Source organism: Rhinatrema bivittatum, chromosome 14 (assembly GCF_901001135.1).
Source record: "Rhinatrema bivittatum chromosome 14, aRhiBiv1.1, whole genome shotgun sequence".
Classification (NCBI taxonomy): domain Eukaryota; kingdom Metazoa; phylum Chordata; class Amphibia; order Gymnophiona; family Rhinatrematidae; genus Rhinatrema; species Rhinatrema bivittatum.
The window spans coordinates 19,295,670-19,312,917 of NC_042628.1; the positions used below are offsets into that span (position 1 = coordinate 19,295,670).

The 17,248-nt window shown below is 43.2% G+C and overlaps 1 protein-coding gene across 5 annotated transcripts in view; it reads left to right on the top strand.

Moving 5' to 3' along the window:
- The window catches only part of SMG1 (SMG1 nonsense mediated mRNA decay associated PI3K related kinase), a 147,049-nt gene that overhangs the window by 61,234 nt on the left and 68,567 nt on the right, over positions 1-17,248 (top strand). For all 5 annotated transcript variants that reach the window (XM_029576036.1, XM_029576040.1, XM_029576038.1 and 2 more), the window contains 8 exons: positions 5,302-5,456; positions 5,658-5,797; positions 7,082-7,283; positions 12,422-12,531; positions 14,056-14,203; positions 14,847-15,006; positions 15,706-15,826; positions 16,530-16,778. In XM_029576036.1, the coding sequence (XP_029431896.1) occupies positions 5,302-5,456; positions 5,658-5,797; positions 7,082-7,283; positions 12,422-12,531; positions 14,056-14,203; positions 14,847-15,006; positions 15,706-15,826; positions 16,530-16,778 (1,285 nt within the window). The remainder of the gene's footprint in view (positions 1-5,301; positions 5,457-5,657; positions 5,798-7,081; positions 7,284-12,421; positions 12,532-14,055; positions 14,204-14,846; positions 15,007-15,705; positions 15,827-16,529; positions 16,779-17,248) is intronic.

Genomic DNA, 17,248 nt, shown 5'->3' on the forward strand with positions numbered 1-17,248 from the left:
TTGCTGTGTCCGATGCCAGGCGACCTGGGGCTGGTTGAGGAGCATTTTTGGGACCGTTGGCCGTGTTTACTTTTGCATGACTTCAGCGTGGCTCCCATGTGGTAGGCCTGATGGTGCCGGCATCTCAGCATGCCAAACTTGGACCTGCAGCTTGCGCCAGATGCACTTAAATGCAAGCGCACTTTCCATGGGCTGTACCTTGGGGGGGGGGGGGGGTAAGGGAATCTCCAGAGGCTGCAGGTGGCCAGAGGGTCACTCACTCGGCAGTGAGGCTCCTGGGGGGCTGCTGAAAATGCAGCAGTAGGAATTGAAACATGCAGCAGAAAACTTTCCACTCCCACAAGGCTTAGGGACACCCCTCCCCCTCTTTCCCTGATGGAGCAGTCTTCGGGTGAGGGTTTTGAGGGTGGGGGTATCCAGGTCAGGACACCCCCATGGATGGGGGGAGGAGCTCTCTGCTGATTTTGTGTTGCTGCTCCACAAGGCTTATTTGGCTAGGCAAGAAGCGGTGGGGAAGCTGCAGTTCCCCTCAGAGGTCCAAGGTGGCCCCTGGAGGGGGAGGGTCCTTGGTATATTACCTGGGTCTTGCCCAGTCCTCAAAGGGGGTAGACCAGGAGGATGGAGAGGATCCGGACGAGCCGTTTTGCAGCAGCTGGAGATCTGGGGGTGACCTAACAGTGGGCGATCCAGTCGTTGACCCAGGGGCGGGTACATATTGTCACTGGCCCAGACAAATTGGGTCGGTGACAGAGGGAGATGATCCAAGGGTTGTCCAGTTGTTCTGGAAGGAGAGTTAAGGCTTCTCATTCCCCATGTAATGCAAGAACTGGGGATCAAGGTCACGCTGGAGGATTCAGATGATAAAGGTGTGGATCTGGTGCTGGATGGCCTGTGGGGGACTCCTGAAAGATTTCCCATTGTCCAAGAAGGTAAAAAAGCTGGTAAACTGAGAGTGGGATACTCCGGAAGCAGGCTTGAAGGTTAGTAGGGTGATGGCGGAGTTGTATTCGCTGATGCGAAGCTGCCTAAGGTAGATGTGGAGGTCATGAAGAAAACTATCCCAGTGGCGGGGGTGGCTGTGCTGAAGATGTGCAGTATCGCAAACTGGAAATTCAGTTGAAGAGGATGTTTTGAGGTTTCAGCCTTGAGTCTCCAGGTGGCGATTTGTGGGAGGCTCGACTGTCCTATGTAGCGAATGCTCAATATGACTTAGTCTGGATGTTGGCCAGGCTTGTGGTCTCTGTGGTATCAACTAGGAGACTTCTGTGCTTACGTAATTGGTCAGCGGATATGTGATCTAAGTCTCAGCTCTTTAATCTTCTTTTCAAGGGAAAGCTGCTGTTTGGAGAGGACCTGGAGTAGTTGATGAAACATGGGAGAATCCAAGGGGAATAATTTGCCAGAGGACAAGAAAGCTGTCAAGAAGACCTTTCCGCCATGCTCCCATTTTGGGGATTTCAAGTGTTTTCGGGCTGTCAAGAGTGCCTCAGGTTGGCAGCAGTCCTTTCGGGGTTACCATAGGACTTCCAGGGATGGTGCCGGTCAGGGGACCGGAGGAGGAAAGGCTTCAAAATGAAGTCAGGCAGGTCCAATCTTTGGTGGATGCAATAGGAGGGGAGATTGTCCCTTTTCTACGAAGAGTAGACCAGGATCACGTCTGCCCAGAGGGTCCTAGAGGTGTTAAGCTGTTACACATTAGAATTTTCTCATCTTATCAGGGAGGCTTTCAAGGTGTTCCATTGCATATCTGGAACCAAGCGAGAGGTGATATGGGATACCCTGATTCGCTCACTAAGGCTAGACGCCATTGTACCGGTTCCTCCACAGGAAAAGGGGCAAGGAAAGTACTCATCTATTTTGTGGTTCCTAAGAGAGAGAGGGTATGTTTGGCCCATTCTGTATCTCCAGAAAGTAAACGGGACACTGTGAATGCCACATTTTTGAATGGATATGTTGCGGATTGTAATCGCAGTGGTCCATAAAGGAGTTTCTTAGCAGCTTTGGACTTGACTGAAGCCTATCTGTATATTCCCATTTAGGTGGAACACCAGAAGTTTTTGCGGTTCATGGTGCTGGGGCAACATTTTGAGTTTCGGAACCTTCCCTTTGGGTTAGTGACAGCCCCATGCACATTCACGAAAGGGATAGTGGTGGTAGCAGTGGCCCTGAGAACGGAGGGGATTCTTTATCCACTCTTATCTGGACGATTTATTTAGAACTTTTATGTACTGTTCCATATTCTATTACAACTGGTTTGCATAAAATATAATTAGAGAAAATAAAATATAATACGATATAAAACAAAAAGGAAGAAATTATAAATAAAAATAACAATAAAAGGCATCAAATTAATAACATTGCAAAGCCTGGTTCATTCAAACAAAATCTGAAGAGGAATGTTGTCAAGCAGTGTGTAGGGTGATGGGAGATGTTACAGTCGCTCGGTTGGGTAATAAACTTAGCCAAGAGTCATCTGGTGCCAACTCAGTCATTTGGACTACTTGGGGGTGCAGTTCGATAACTGGGCTGGTAGGATCTTTCTCACCCCAGGGAGGGTGGCAAAGATTCAGGCTCAGTACATTTTTTTTTTTTTTTTTGAGGCTGCCCGGGATTATTTACAAGTTCTGGGTTCTGTGACATCTGTGCTAGGTTTGGGGCCATGGGCAATTGCCCACCTGCAGCCTCTCCAATGCGCGCTGCTGTCCCATTGGGAGTCCATTGTCTGAGTATCAGAGGTTTTTACTGTTGCAGGGGGAGTCCAGATCCAGTCTTTCGTGTGACTATTTCACCACAGAATGGAGTGGAGTGGAGTGGACCTGGAGATCCCAGACTGGGTGATGGTGACCACGGATTGCCAGCCTCAGTGGTTGGGAGGAGGGGGGGGGGGAGAGATGGTGGTGGTCTGTTTTTCGGACAGATATTGCAAGGTTGGTATTCACCTATGGAAACAGCCTGGTCTATCAATCGTTTTGGAAATGAGAGCAGTTTGTAAGGCACTGAAGTTTTTCCTCTCACAGGTCCCAGGGATGTGTGGACAATGCAACGACTGTGTATATCAATCAGCAGGGCAGAACAAAGAGTTGGGCCGTGGCTATAGAGGCTAAGGAGCTTTTTGTTTGAGCAGAGCATCACCTGGAGGGGATAGCAGCTTTGCATGTGGCTGGAGTGGACTATGTGCAGACAGACTATCTCAGCAAACAGCAGTTGGATCCAGGAGAATGGGAGTTGTCGATGGAGGCCTTTGACCTCATTCAGGACCAATGGGGTACTCCCCAGCTGGATCTGATGGCATCTCAAATCAGTTCCAAAGTGGCACGGTTCTTCAGTTGCAGATGAGAGGTCAGAGCCGAGAGAATAGACTCTAAACTAGTTCTTCCGTGGCCAACAGAGATTCTGCTGTACATTTTTCCTCCATGGCTGTTTAGGCCACGTGTGGCGGCACATTGAGAGGCATCCTAGGTGAGTGACTCTCGTGGCACTGGAGTGGCTGCATCGTCCATGGTTTGTAGATCTGATTCATCTTGCAGTGGACAGGCCCATCAAGTTGGATCATCTGCTAGGTCTGTTAAAACAGGGACATGTCTTCTTGGATCGAGTAGATCGCATTTGTCTCACGGCTTGGCTTTTGAGAGGAGATGTTTAAGGTTGAAGGGTTACTTGGAGCTGGTGATTTCCTCTTTGCTTCAAGCCAGGAGACTGTCCATGTCTATGGTTTATGTCAGGGTGTGGAGGGCTTTTTGAGGCCTGGTGTATAGGGGAAGGCCTGGACCCATTAAGGGTGAAAATCCCTCATATTTTGGCATTTTTTGCAGCAGGGCTTGCCCAAGGGTCTTCATGCACAAGTGTCTGCTTTGGTGTGTCTCAGAGGTAAATTAAAAAGGAGGGCCTTTGACGTCACATCCAAATGTGATACGGTTCTTGAAGGGGGGCCAAGCATTTGCGGCCGCCAATGCACAGGTCATGTCCAGCATGGAGTTTGCTTGGTTTTTCAAGTGCTTTGCGGGCAAAGGCCAGTGAGCTTCTTTTGTTGGACGTTCGGTTACTGTTGCAGGTCAACAACAGTTTTCAGCGGTCAGATCATCTTTTGTATTTGAAGTGACATAAGAAGGGAAGCAAAGCTTCTAAGGGCACGATTTCTTGTTGGTTGAAGGAGACTGTGTTTTTTCAGCCTATATTTGCAAGAGTTGGAAAGTTCCAGAGGGGTTGCGAGCGCATTGTACTAGGGTGCAGGCAGCCTCCTGCGCTGAGTGTCAGGTGATATCTTCACAGGAGATCTGTAGAGTAGCAATGTGGACTTCACTGCACACTTTTTCCCAGCTTTACCGGTTGGATGTTCAAGCTCTGGGGGAAGCCAGTGTTTGGAGAGTGTATGAGAGCAAGTCTTTCGGATGCCCACCCAGTGTAGGGGGCTTTGGTACATCCCACTTGTCTGGACTAACCTGGGATATGAACAGGAAAGGAAAATTTGATTTTATCTACTAATTTTTGTTCCTGTAGTACCACAGATAAGGGATGGTCCCAAGAAACAAACCGGAAGCCGATCCAATATGCAGAGTAGCAACCAAGAAGAGTATTATTAGAATGTGGTGTAGGGCTTTACTTTTTCCTACACCACATTGTAATAATAAAGAATCCTTGATTTTACCGATCTACTCTTCTTGGTTTATACCTCAGATAAGTCCAGAGACCCAGCCACTAATCTGCGAAAGACCGTTCTGATCAGAATATGTTGACAAAAATCAGATTTTCAGTATGTATATATTCAGAGCCTATAGGATGGCAGATTTTGGTTGTTTTTCCTTGGGGTTGATGTGGGGCTCCAGTTTAGGGGACTCCAACTTTGTTTGATGCTCGCCTTGGAAGACAGGGGATTGTTGTGGTGGTCACTGTAGTTTGTCTTGGATACAGGTCAATATTGAGGGACTGCAGGTGGCGCTCTTGGATATGTAGCAGTGCCTCAAAGCTTTTGTTCTCTGCCTCCATCTGTTGGTAGGGATGCAAAAATTAGTAGGTAAGAACCAATTTTCCTTTATGCTTGGACATTTCCTTTGTAAGGTATACAGAGTACCAGTGTTGTATAACTAGACATTGCTACATTCTGTCAAGATGGCACACACTCTGTGGTTTAGTCCTATGCATGCTTGCTGTCTTTCTGGGGAAAAAAGGTGCTGGTACTCACATGAAGGATGCTTGTGTATTTTGATTTTTAAAGCACCACAGGGCAATTCATGAGGTGGAGGAAAAAAGTGCCAGTCCTAGACCCATTGCTACTTTCTGTAAAGTTGTTTGCTCCATTTTTAGGGCAGTGAACTGGAAGTAACTATCATGATGGTGGTGGAGGCACTTTGTGAGCTGCATTGTCCTGAAGCTATACAAGGACTTTCTGTCTGGTCATCTTCAGTTGTTGGAAAGAGCCTGTCTTGGATCAATTCGGTATCTTTGCAGGCAGATGGCCGGTAAGTTAATATAGTGAACTGTAATAGCTGCAGAAATGTGCAGGTGTTCTTATTCCCTATTTAAGAAAGGTTTGTGTTTTCATTATATTTAATAGCCCAGAAATTGCAAATAAAATGGTATTTATTGAAAAAAAAATCTTATCTTTGATCTATTAACTAGTGAAGTAGTGTATTGCAGTAATAATGTGTTCCCTTTTTAAGGTTTGAAAAAGCAGCAGTCGAATACCAGGAGCATTTGTGTGCCATGACAGGTGTGGATTGCAGCACAGCAGGTTTTGATAAATCCGTTCTGAAGTTGGCCAATTCAAGTAGCAATACTGCCAGTCCAAAACATTCAAATGGTAAGAAACAGTAATAGAAATTGTTGTTCAAGCCAGCCATAGTTTTTTAATTCCTTAGTTTAATGTTTAGATTGCAGGATTCCATAAAAGTCTGACGCTTAAAGTAGCATTTTAACATAGCATATGGAAAGGAAGTAACAAAAATGCTTGCCTGCAGGTTTATAGTGCTCTATATAGCTGTTTGCTCTCTGTTTAAAAACAATCTCCTTTAGTTAACCTTCTCCCTGAGCGTTTTGGTATACCTTGCATCAGCAAGCTTCTTCCTTTGATTGCCTCCTTTAGGCTGGAGTGGAAGACATCAAAAATCTAAACGCTTATGGTCTGCTGCAGTGTTCCCTATAAGCTCTGTGTGTGCACATAGGAAAACAGCATGCACAAGTAAAGGAAACTAGGGTGTTTCAAAGAATTTGTAAACCACATTGCACACAAGCACTTTATTACACTCACAGCGCAGAAACATTTGGTGAAGGTGTCTAAATTTAGTCTGAGAGATTTGCCCTTAGGTGTCACTTGTTGCAGACAGTCCTCTACCCACATTCAGACACATTTCATATAAGCAGGACAAGATCAGTGTTCCCTCTAATTTTTAGTGGGCTTTGCGTCCAAAAAGATTATGTGCAACATAGTATGCATATTTGTTTGTAGTGTTTTTTTGAAATGGCACTGTTATTTTTGTGTGTGCATGTGCACAAATTATGGGGCGCATTGGACAGGATTCTAAATTATTTGTTCAAGCAGTTTCTGATTCATGTGCAGAGTGATAACTTTGCAAGCCAAGTACATAGATGCACTTAATTCCTGTAGTTGTCTGCTGCAGGTCTTGAGAGCTTCCACCCAGCGTGGTTGTGTTGGGGGAAAAATGTAAGCCTTAGTAAATTGGGAACTGAGAAAATAGCTTATAGTCTGTCTTCCCTTTCTCTGTTGTGTTCATGTCTACCAATTGGATGCCTTTGATGTAGTTTCTGATTTTGCTGTGGGTCATAACAAAATTTGGAGATGGGCCCAACTGCCATTTTCATGGTTCTGAAGTGTTTTAACAGTCTCTCTCCCATCACCTAAAAATAGAAAAAAATATCCCAGTGATGTTAGCTCTTTAATAAGGGCTGTCTTCCTATTCCTTGTTATGTTAAATTCTCCCATGAATGTTGGGCACACTTTTTAAATGCATGGTTCTGTTATGACTCTGTATTTAAATTAATTTGTTTGAAAGATTTTACATTTTTTAGAGCTAAAATGTTTCCTGTGTGTTTCTTTATAAGCTGTACTGTTTTTATTATCTTGCAGGTGAAAGTCGAAAAACTGTACTGAGTAAACCTAGTGAGGCCTCACCAGAAGTTGTAAATTACTTGGGTAACAAAGCATGCGAATGCTACATCTCAATAGCTGACTGGGCTGCAGTTCAAGAATGGCAGACTATGGTGCAAGACTTGAAAAAAAGTGCAAATAGTACCACAATTAACCTGAAAGCTGACTTCAACTATGTAAAGTAAGATTTTTATCTTGGCGATGGTCTAAAAATTTCTCCCCATTGGAGAGCTAAACGTATGTTTTAATACTCATGATCGATATGGTGGTTAGTTTTTTTTTTTTTTGTTTTTGTTTTAATGGGCTGGTGGGCTTTTTGCCCGAATCAAGTGTTATACTAAAAAATGTTGCTGCTTAAAGAGGCGTGTGAACATCAGTAGTGTGAGTGAATCACAATCTTTTTTTTTTTTTTTTTTTTATTTTTTTTTTAAATGGCAAATAAATTGAGCAATATGTCTATCAGAAAGTTATTCCCTTTTCATTTTCCCAGAAGGATTGCATTGTGACTGGAAGATAGATCTTGTATAATAATTTAAACATATCGCATCGAAAATCTGGCAAAGCTGAAAGAGACGAGAAATCTGGGTGTCAAAAGTGAGAGTGGAAGAGAGCTAAAGAAGTGAAGCGAGGTGACAAGACTTTTTTTTCAGAGGTATCTGTGAAAAGAGGAAGATTAACAGTGCACTTGTAAGATTGAAAGTAGACAAGGAGCAATCTGTGAAAAGAGATGAAGAAATAGAAATGCTAAATATTTCTGCTTGGTGTTCACTGAACTTGGAGGATGACTGAATTGTTGGCAAATGTTCATCTTGGAGCAAAGTGGACATGGCACCTTTTTATGGAAGAGTGTGTGGAATGGACAAAGCCATGGGACCAGATGAGTTACAGCTTAGAATATTAAGGTAGCTCGGAGAGGTTCCGGTGGTCTGCGGAAGGATGCACACATCATCCCTCTCCTGGTTTGGCGTCAGCACTACAGGCATTCACAGAATGTGTCTCAGTGCTGGCTACACTTCTACACAAATGGTGGTGTGCACATTATAGCCCTAACTGGATGATTTGCTGGTCAAGAGCACATCTCATGGAGGTGCAATAGAATCCATGAGCAAAACCATCCAGGTGGTGGAGTTGGTAGGGTTCATCACAAATTACCCAAGTCCTATTTGAGCCTGTCATTTCAAATGGAATTCATAGGAGCTCTGAGAGAAATGACTCTGGCAAAAGTGTTTCTTCCATAAGAAAGGATCATCATGTTGATTTCTGCAGCTCGAGAGAGAGAAGGTCAAGGCTGCCGTCCGGGTGCTGCGCTTTCGGATGGAGGCATTGCGCATGGTGAAAGCGGCGGTTCACAAAGGGAGTTTCTGGTGTTCTTAGACTTGTCAGAAGCTTACCTACATATTCCCATTTGGACCGACCACTAGATGTTTCTGAGGTTCATGGTGCTGGGGGAACACTTCCAGTTTTGAGCTCTTCCCTTTGAGTTGGTGACGGTGCCATGCACATTCGCAAAGGTGATGGTGGTAGTGGCAGCAGCTCTCAGGAAGGCAGGTATCCTGGTGCACCCATATCTAGACGATTGGCTGATACAGGCAAAGTCTTAGGTGGAATGTGCTCGATCGGTCCAGCAGGTACTGCAGTGTCTGGAGTTGCTGGGCTGGGTGACTAACCTTGCAAAGTGTCATCTGGAGCCGACCCAATCCTTGGAATATCTGGGAGCTCGCTTCAGTACCAGACTAGGGAAGGTGTTTCTGACTATGGACAGGGTCCTCGAGTTGCAGCCAGGTTCTTTGGCTGCTGGACCTGTCCGATGCCCAGTGTCTGGCATTATCTGCAGGTATTGGGTTCCATGGCATCTGTGCTGGATTTAGTGCCATGGGCCTTTGCTTACATGGGTCCTCTGCAGGAGGCTCTGTTACCCCATTGGAATCCGCTGTCAGAAGAATTTCAGCTTCCTTTGGCGTTGCCAGAGGATGCCAGGTCCAGTCTCGTGTGGTAGCTGTCTCGGCGCAATCTGGAGAAGGGAATGGATCTGGAAATGCCCAACTGGGTACTGGTGACCATGGATGCAGCCTTTCTGTCTGGGGGGGGGGGGGGGGCATTTGTCAGGGAAAATCATCCCAAAGTCTGTGGTCGCTAGAAGAAGAGGTCTGTCAACCATCTGGAGAACAGGGCAGTGCGCAAGGCCTTATTGGCATTTTTTCTGCTCGTCTGGGACAATGAGACGACAGTGGCATATATCAGTCGTCAGGCAGGTATGAAGAATCATCTGGAGGTGCAAGAACTGTTTGTGGGTGGAGAAACATCTGGTGAGAATAGCTGCTTCTCATGTGGCTGGAATGGATAACAAAAGGTGGACTTCCTCAGCAGACAGCGTCTGGACCCAGGGGAGTGGGAGTTGTCTGCGAAAGCCTTCGCCTTGCTGCAGGCAAGGTGGGGCAGACCAGTGGTGTACCTCATGGTGACTCCAGCAAAAGCGGATCAGTTTTTCAGTCACAGATGGGAGGTCGGATCGGAGTACATCGATGCTGTCGTTCTATCATGGCCAACACATCTGTTGCTGTACGTGTTTTCTCCTTGGCTTCTTGTAGGTCAAGTGCTGTGGCGCATCGATCTCCATCTACATTCTGGTGGCTCCTGAGTGGCTACGTCATCCGTGGTTTGAGGACCTGCTGCGTCTGGCAGTGGACGGTCCCGTTCGCTTGGCTCACCTCTTAGGGTTGCTATGGCAGGAACATGTAATTTCAGACTGGGAGGATCACTTCTGTCTTGCGGCTTGCCTTTTGAAAGGCGGCCACTCCATTTAAAGGATATTCGGAGACTGATTGCGACTTTACTTCAGGCAAGGAGGCCTTCCACTTCAGTGGCTTATGTCCGGGTTTGGAGAGTTTTCGAATCTTGGTGTTTGCAGAACAGGATGTAGCCTTTAAAGGTGGACATCCTGCAGATCCTGGCCTTTTTGCAGAGGTTTGGCTAAGGGTTTGGCCTATAATTACCTTCGGTTCTAGGTAGCAGCCTTGGGCTCCCTGCATAGTAGGATTCATGGTAGACCGCTGGTGTCTCATCTGGATGTGGCTCACTTTCTGCAGCCTCTGGTGTGGAAGATCTGCTTGGCATGGAATCTGAATTTGGTTCTTTGGGTGCTGTGTGGCTCTCCCTTCGAACCAATGCGGAGGTAGTCATTGAAGGATTTGACCCTGAACTCTTTTCCTGGTGGCCATCTATTTGACTAGGCAACTATCTGAACTGCAAGCGTAGTTGTGTAGGGACCCTTTCCTGCGTTTTTCGGAGGATGGGATGTCTTTATGTACAGTTCCTTCCTTTTTTGCCGAAGGTGGTATCATCCTTTCACCTTAATCAGGTGGTTGAGCTTCCAGCCTTTCTGAACTTGTCAGCTGATGCTCCGATAAGATAGAGAGCTGCACTTATTGGATGTTTGTAGAATTCTTTTGAGGTACCTCAAGGTGACAAATGCTTTTCGGATATATGATCATCTGTTTGTTCTGTTCAGTGGAGCAAAGAAGGGAAATAAGGCTTAGATGGGCACTATTGCATGATGGTTAAAAGAGACGATAGCTTTGGCTTACGTCTGTAAGGGCAGGACAGTGCCATAGGGTTTGAAAGCGCATTCCACTAGGGCCCAGGCTACCTCATGGGTGGAGTGTCAGCTGCTCTCTCTCCAGGAGATTTGTCATGCAGTGATGTGGTCTTGTCTTCACACTTTACCAAACATTACTGCTTAGATGTGCAGGCTTCAGATGTGCAGGCTTTGGGATGTGTGTGTGGTGTGTGGGTCTTTCGAGTTCCCGCCCAGAACAGAGAGGGGCATTGGTACATCCCACTTGTCTGGACTGATCCGTGGTACGAACAAGAAAGGAAAATTGGTTCTTGCCTGCTAATTTTCATTCCTGAAGTACCACGGATTAGTCCAGAGACCCATCCCCATCTGTCAAGACTTCCTCGCTTCTGGAGATACCTGAGCAGATTGTGCTGGCATCCGATATTCTTAGACTATTGAGAGGTGTACATAGTTTGGTATAGGTTTTGTTATATCAAGGGGGCCTAGTTTGCAGGGGGCTCCAACTTAAGTCTCTGTTCGCCCAAGGTAGGGATGCATAAATCCACTTGTCTGAACTGATCTGTGGTATTGCTAATTTTCGTTCCTGAAGTAAGAACCAATTTTACTTTTGAGATGTAGAACTGAACTCTTTCTCCCCCCCCCCCCCCCCCCACCCCCTTGCCAGGAACTGTTGGCTTTCTTTTTCCTTCAGACTGCCTTTATAAAGAAAGAAAGAAGGAAAAGACTTAGCTGCAATTAAAGAAATCTATGCATGTTGGCAACATTTTCTGGTAGTATTTCCCTTTTTTTTTGTTTGGGCAGCCTGTAGTTAGGGATTCCCTACTGATGAGGACTTATCCTGCTTCTCCTCAGAGAAAGTAAAAATTGATTGCCTGTAATAGGTGTTCTTTGAGGACAGCAGGATGCAAATTCTCACAAGACCCACTTGCCTCAGCTTGGAGTTGGTTCTTCATGTTCATATTAATATCTATGAATTAAGGTGGCCCTGCGTGACACGATGACACGGTTTGTGTTGCACATACTGAATCAGACATGCCGAAAGCGAAGCTTTGCTGTAAATCTTTTACGCACAGGGCTCTGTCGGATGGCGTTGCCCCATTGGTAAGGACTTACATCATATTGTCTTTGGAGAACACCTGCTACAGGCAAGCAGCTTTTTTTTATGTTACATTGCTAAGTGGTGTAGTAATTTTTGTAACTGAATTCCACATCACTCATTTGCATTATTCCGTTTTATGAAATTGAGAATATGCACTTCCTTTCTGGACGCCAGGCTTGCCCCTCTGTCTTTATAAAGGTGAACTAGCAGTCTGTACACTGAATCTTTTATTTGTAGGAATTGCATCTAGAATAACTTTTTTCTCTCGTGCATTTCCTCCTTTACAAATTTCAGCATGGAAAAGAATAGAGGCTTAAATTTTTGCTTTGTTACTTATGACATTTCTAATGTATTTGACTTTGGTATCGATATGAGTAAAGGTGCAGAAAAAAAATTCCAAAAACTAAAATATTTTGTGATCTTTAAACCATTTGCTCTGCTGTCTAAAAATGTGTGATTTGTTCCATGGATACGTATACACAGTTATGGAAACATGAATGAAATATTGTTCTGCACATGTGTGGTGGGTTTTGTTTGTTTTTGTGTTTTTTAATCTGTGGCCTTTGTACTGGTCTTGCTGCTTATGTCACTTTTTAAAGAATTTTAAAACATAGTTTAAGATCTGAAAAAAAATATTTTGCAGATCTCTAAGCAGTTTTGAGTCCAGTGAGTTTCTAGAATGCACAGAACAACTTGAGTTGCTCCCTGGAGAAAATATCAGTCTTCTCATTGGAGGATCAAAAGACAAAATAGGTATGCATAAAAAAAAATTGATAAGGAAATGACAAATGTTTTTGCCTTTTTTTTTTTTTTTGACTAAACAAATGGGTAAAACATTCAGAGGCATGGCTTCAGCAATGCTTTCCAACATAGATTTCTAGAACGGGGTGAAAAGGTTCTTAAACTACACATTGAGTGCAAGCTATTCTTCAACATAGTTTTTGCATTTGCTACAACATGTTGCACTTGTAAATGCAGGAGAATAGCTTTTAAGGTGCCTTTGTATGTATTTCTGTGCTCAGGGCTTCCCAAACATTTAGGGATTGTGACCGCATTTTAGCACTCGAAAATTCTCATGACTCCAGAGGATGACCAAAACAATTTAGCAGAGGTGCGGTACCCCTCCAACAATCACTCCTCCATCCTCCCCATACTTCAGCTAATCCTTTCTCTCAGCTTCCACCCCTTCCAGCATGTCCACTCTCTCAACCTCTTTCTCTCACTTCCCTAGCCCATTTCCCCTCTTACCCTTCCAGTATTTTTTGCATTCTTCAGCTGATCCTCTCTCTCATCCCCAAACCTTAACACCAACTGATCCTGTCATTCCCCCACCTCCCAGCCTCCCTTTCTCCTTTCCAACCTTTCTCTCACTTCTCCCACCCCACCATCACCCTAATCGATACCTTCTCAGCACTCAGTGCCTCACCCTTCACAGCTAATCCTTCTCCACCATATCCAACCCCCTAGGCCCTCCTGCCTCTCTTTCTTCCCGTGAAATAGCCCCTCCTCCAAACATCCTCTTGCCAGAGTCAGCGGCAGCATTTTCATTTTGAGCCCTGGGCTAAAGGTACATGATGACTGATGGGAAGAGAGGGCAAGCTGATGAAAGGGGCAACATTTTTCTTGGGTACATTCAGTGGTGGGTGAGGAAAAAGGAACAGTGGCAGTCTCCAGTAGCCTAGGCACACTCATCCCTTCCTTCCTCTTAAGCCCGTCTGTGATCTGTAAGGGACGGCAGCATTACTAAGAGAGTCAGCACAGAGCCTGTGGGAGACCCTGTAGTGTCCTTGATCTCTTCTTGTGGCAGGGATTCATTTTACCACAGAAACTCCTGCTAGCCAGCTTGTGCCTCACAGGCCCCTTGCTGACCTTCTAATGCTGCTGCCTGAAGAATGCTGCTATTTAAGGCACTTGTGACCCCATTTAGGGTCCCAGCAAAGTTTGGGAAGCCTTGCTGTAGCCTATGGTAAGATTGTGGTACTTATGAAGGCAATTAAATGCTGCAGAATGTTGGCCAGTACGTGGATCCAAAAGCTGCTCTGCCCTCTTCTCTCCTGTCCTTCACCCACCAGAGGTTTGTCCCAGAGCAAAAAACATTGTCAAAGCTCAGAATGCACTTAATGCAGATGATTAGTGTAGGAAAAGCTTTGCACCACAGGCTTTCTGATGCAGTTTTTCCTTGTTCTTCCACAAGGCATCATCTTTGTTTGACTGCCAAGATGGATTTATGTTATGAATCTGTGATATCATTTTGTATGCTTGGATGACATTTTGTAGATATGAAGAAGTTACTTCCGAATGTGTTAAGTCCAGATCCAAAAGAACTTCAAAAATCAATCGAAGTCCAGTTGCTGAGAAGTTCAATTTGCCTTACTACAGCAGTAAGTCAGGCAGAACAAGAACAGAAAGTGCAATTGATAACAGAGTAAGTTTGATTACTTGTTCAATTATTTGTGGATGTGGTAATGCATAGTATAAAGAGGCTTCTGTTTGCATTTTGTGTTTTTGGTTTTGTTTTTTTTAACTTTTTGTTTCTAAATAGGACAGACAACTATATACAAAGCAAAATGGCATAGTTGAGAAACTGTCAAAAGTACACCACATAAGATGATATAATCATGGAATATTACAGTTAAATATATACCCTTTAATGGATTACAGAATAAATTCAAAATATGCCCCATATAGAGTTATACACTTGCTAGTACCTTTTTAAAAGAGTATGTCAGCTTTTCCATATGAGCTACCCTAGAGTTGTGCATGCCAACCAGCCAATAGTGGTACTATTGTATTGTGAATTCTGGGCTTGTGCCTTGAAAATGTTACTGAATGTAAAATTAGGTGGTAAAGTTGTGGAATTTGAATTGTATTTATAGTTAAAACAGGCACCTGAGCACTGTAACTAGATTTGACCCATAGGCTCTGAATTTTCTTCACTATGATTGCTCAGGTACTTTTATTTACAAATTTGGTAGCATCCTTGTTTTTCAGTTTCCGTTGTGATTAATGGAAAATGGAGAAATGCTTCATTACAGTAAGAATTGGTTTTGACTTTTTTTTAATTCTAGAAATGTTGTAAAGTACCTGAAGCAGACATCAAGAATAGCCATGGGACCTTTACGACTATCAACATTGACTGTGTCTCAGTCATTGCCAATCTTGGGTACCCTACAACTCTATTGTTCATCAGCTATCGAGAACACTGTATCTAGCAGGCTTTCATCTGAGGTAATGTGTTTTTAAATATTTTTTGAAAAGTAAAACATTGAGCTGCATTGCTCAAGATACTTTTTAGTGTTGGATGATGTTCACTGAAGACCAGTAGTCTCCCTAATAGAGTCAGATGACCTTGCAAGAATTGGAAAGCAAACCCAAATGAGGAAAATAAGGAAGCGCATAAGCACTGATAAGTTAGATGAAAAAAAGTAATTAAACATGTCTAAGATTTAAAGCTAAGATTTAATGCTAAAAAATGCAGAGTAGTGCATTTAGGATGCAAAAACCCAAGGAAAAAGTACAGTATTAGAGATGACATTCTTCTAAGCACAAAGGAAGAGCTAATTGTATCTGATGATCTTATGGTGGCCAAACAGGTAGTTAAAGCAATGGTTAAAAGCCAGAAAGATGCTAAGCTGTAAAGGGAGAGGAATAGTCAGCAGAAAAAGGGAGGTGATATTGCCCCTGTATAGGTGCCTGGTGAGATCTCACTTGGAATATTGTGTACAATTCTGGAGATTGCTCCTTCAAAAGGATATAAACAGAATGGAGTCAGTCTAAAGGGTGGCAAATTTATTAAACAATGTAGTTATTTGTTTTTATGCATCAACTTCTTCTTTATTAGCTTATGGTATATTTTGGAATCCTATAATCAGATGTATCAAACAGCTTTTTTTTTTTTTCAATGTTTGTTTTTTTCGTCCTGTGCAGGATTGTCTTATCCCTCTTTTCAGTGAGGCTTTGCGCTCATGCAAACAGCATGATGTGAGACTATGGATGCATGCATTGAGATACACTATTTACCAGAGTAAACTGGCTGAAAATATTAAAGGTATTTTGTTATGTAATTATTGATAGAGGCAATCATTTTTCCAAACTTAAGTAATATTTAGAACTTTTATTCATTTTATGTGAGATTTTTTTTGTACTAATCTAAAAATAAAGATTAATCAAATAAAAGCATATTTCTTGCTAGTCTGAGAACTGAGCAGTTACTTATGAGTGAGCTTTTATATCTTGTAAAATAAGGCTTAGTCATTGTTAGCAGTGTGGTCTGAAGCTGAGAAAAAATCAGTGCAGTGTTTGCTCCCATCAGGATTTTAATTTGGTTTTAGAACTCTTCAGTAATTGAGACAGACTAGAGCAAGTACCACTTCAAAATAGCAACAGTCTAGCCAAATAAGTTCATGATGAGCAGTCTAAAAAATGAATTTGATTTTGATTGTTGAGAGCAAGGAACATTTGCACTGAATATTCATGGCACCAGCTTAAGCAGATTTTGTAAGTGTATTAACTGCGATCCTCACACATAAGTATTAGCAGAACGCTGCAGTTAAGAGTTATTAAATGTAAACTCCTGATAGTGTATGATTTATATTTTGTACTTTTTTTTACTTTAAAACTGTTAAAATATATGGCCCTTGTTTTGTATGGAACAAACACACCAAACAATCCCCCATGTTTTTAAGTATTTTCTTGTCAGAAGCTGCTCAGCAAAGGCTCTTTTGAACTAAGTATAATTTTGTCTTTTTCAGAGAAAACTGTCCCAATCAGAAGCCACCTTATGGAGTTGGGTTTAACAGCTGCAAAATTTGCCCGTAAGCGGGGAAATGTGGCACTCGCTACAAGATTACTTGCTCAGTGCAGTGAGGTTCAAGCAGGTCAGGCAACCACAGCTCAAGATTTAGTCAACTGTTTTAAAAAGTTATCCATGCAGGGGCAAATTGATGAAAAATGGGGACCAGAACTGGATATTGAGAAAACAAAATTGCTATACACTGCAGGTTAGTATAGATTGCATTAATTAAAGTCAAAAGTGTGGTCATACCACTTAAATGTCAGAATTTTCTTTAACACATTTAGTAGCTATTTATCATTTTTGTTTTGAAGTTGGGTGAAATTTTGCGACCTTGGATTTCCCACGTCCTTTTTTTATGATCGTTATTTTTATTTTTTTGGTGTTGGAAAAAAAAAGTACTTTTTTTTTTTTTATGTTTGGTTTTTGTGGCAGCATGTTTTAGTATAAAATTTCAAAATACGTTATAATTGACTTCAATAAACACCAGTGTTGAAAAGTGAAAGTACACTGCAAGATTGAAAACCATTTCACTTAGGAGAAATGTTGCCAGATGCCAGATATTGCTGAGCGTACACAAGTCAAAGCATCTGTTCATAATTTTCTGCATGTATCTTAAGTACAATTGAGTGATTTTAGAGAATTTTATAAAACTGATATTTTGAGTTGTTTACTGGG